The 2500-nt window shown below is 54.0% G+C and overlaps 1 protein-coding gene across 1 annotated transcript in view; it reads left to right on the plus strand.

Annotated features, from left to right (window-relative positions):
* LOC308155969 (integrin alpha-3-like) overlaps nucleotides 1-2500 on the plus strand; it is a gene marked incomplete at both ends in the record, with an annotated part of 89969 nt that overhangs the window by 19283 nt on the left and 68186 nt on the right. Inside the window, 3 exons of the mRNA XM_080529333.1 lie at nucleotides 713-840; nucleotides 1237-1328; nucleotides 1706-1949. Coding sequence (XP_080385459.1) covers nucleotides 713-840; nucleotides 1237-1328; nucleotides 1706-1949 — 464 coding nt within the window. The remainder of the gene's footprint in view (nucleotides 1-712; nucleotides 841-1236; nucleotides 1329-1705; nucleotides 1950-2500) is intronic.

The raw sequence follows: 2500 nt of genomic DNA on the forward strand, positions 1-2500 counted from the left end.
CTCTCCTCCTCTCCTCTCCTCTCCTCCTCTCCTCTCCTCCTCTCCTCCTCTCGTCTCGTCTCCTCTCCTCCTCTCCTCTCCTCCTCTCCTCTCCTCTCCTCCTCTCCTCTCCTCCTCTCCTCTCCTCTCCTCCTCCTCTCCTCTCGTCTGACCTCACTTGGGCCCAGTCCTGATTCCCTCCCTCCCTCCTTCCCTCCCTCCCCCTCCCTCTCTCTCTCCCTCCCTCTCCCCCTCTTTCCCTCCCTCCCTCCCTCCTCCCTCCCTCCTAGTCTGTAGCCTAGTAGCAACCCTGCTCCTACCCTGCCAGTCTGTAGGCTAACAACCCTGCTCCTACCCTGCCAGTCTGGTATTAGAGGAGAGGTAACAACCCACTGCTGACGTTGTCATGGTTATGTCTTAAGGGCTCTGCACACAGCGTGCGATTTCTGTTGCGCGTCAACGTTCCATTTTGAAGTTTGAATGGAAGTCTATGAGAACATCGCATCGCAATGCACACGGCCCTGCACGGCGAAAATTCGATTCCATTCATAACAACAATGGAAATTATGGAACGTTGACGCGCAACAGAAATCGCACGCTGTGTGCAGAGCCCTTTAGAGTCAGCTGATCGTGTTGTCATGGTGATGTCTTAGAGTCAGCTGATCGTGTTGTCATGGTGATGTCGTGTGTCAGTCAAGCCCTCTCTGATTGTTTCTGATGTGTGTGTTGTCAGACTGCTGGTGGGCGCGCCCAATGAGAGAGCGGAGGCCGGCGTGGCAGCCAATCGCACAGGAGACGTGTACTCCTGCCCCATCAACAGCAACCAATCAGACTGCAGCAGGATGAATCTGATTGGCTCAGGTAGGAATCCTGACATGTCAAAAATAAACCTGGATTTTCCTTTAGCGACGTTGATGGAATACACCCCTGGTTGCTAGGTGACAGAAAACAGACAGTTATATCAGGTTGCTAGGTGACATAAACAGTTGTTGTTGTTGTTGTTGTTGTTGATTGTTGTTGTTGTTGTTGTTGTTGTTGTTGTTGTCGTTGTTGTTGTTGTTGATTGTTGTTGTTGTTGATGATGATGATGATGATGATGATGTTGATGATGATGATGATGATGATGGTGGTGATGATGATGATGATGTTGATGATGATGATGATGATGATTGTGATGATGATGGTGATGATGATGAAGATGATGATGATGATGATGTTGTTGATGATGATGATGATGATGATGATGATGTGGTTCAGACCCAGACCTGGTGGAGGGGGAGGACAGGGTGGAGGACATGTGGCTCGGCGTGACGGTGGTCAGCCAGAGACCACCTGGGGGGAGAGTCCTGGTGAGTCTGTCTGTCTGCCTGTCTGCCTGTCTGTCTGCCTGTCTGTCTGTCTGTCTGTCTGTCTGTCTGTCTGCCTGTCTGCCTGCCTGTCTGCCTGCCTGTCTGCCTGCCTGTCTGTCTGTCTGTCTGTCTGCCTGTTTGTCTGTCTGTCTGCCTGCCTGTCTGCCTGTCTGTCTGCCTGCCTGCCTGCCTGCCTGCCTGCCTGTCTGTCTGTCTGTCTGTCTGTCTGTCTGTCTGTCTGCCTGTCTCTCTCTCAGTCTCTCTCTCTCCCTCTCTCTCCCCCTCCCCCCCTCCCCCCTCCCCCCCTCCCTCCTCCCTCCCCCTCCCTCCCCCCCTCCTCCCTCCACCTCCTCCTCCCCCCTCCTCCCTCCCCCCAGACGTGTGGTCATCGTTTCGTGAAGCTGTACGGCGTGCTGCGGCTGCGTCAGATGATTGGCAGGTGTTATATCCGTGGTAACGACCTGCGGTCCGACCCCGACGACCTGCACTGGCAGAGCCCCGACCAGGCCTGCAGCCACCTGGGGGAGGTGGGGTCAGAGGTCATGTGCACCGTGGGCGTGAGCGCCGCCATCACCGACACAGAGGTCATCCTGGGGTCGCCTGGCAGCTACGAGTGGCAGGGTCAGTTTACTGCTACACACACACACACACACAACCTTCTCCTACACACACACACACACACACACACACACAACCTTCTCCTACACACATACACACACACACACAACCTTCTCCTACACACACACACACAACCTTCTCCTACACACACACACACACACAACCTTCTCCTACACACACACACACACAGCCTTCTCCTACACACACACACACACACACAACCTTCTCCTACACACACACACACACACAACCTTCTCCTACACACACACAACCTTCTCCTACACACACACACACACACACACACACACACACACACAACCTTCTCCTACACACACACACACACACACACACACACACACACACAACCTTCTCCAGGTGTCCTTGGGCAAGACACAAGACACCGAACCCCAAATTGCTCCCAGTGAGCGGGCCGGCCGGCGCCTTGCATGGTAGCTTGGCCGCCATTGGTGCGTGAATGTGTGTGTGAGTGTGTGTGTGAATGTGTCTGTGAATGTGTGTGTGAATGTGTGTGTGAATGTGTGTGTGAATGGGTG

Source organism: Nansenia antarctica, assembly GCF_963989245.1.
Source record: "Nansenia antarctica genome assembly, chromosome: 4".
In the NCBI taxonomy this organism is placed as follows: Eukaryota; Metazoa; Chordata; class Actinopteri; order Argentiniformes; family Microstomatidae; genus Nansenia; species Nansenia antarctica.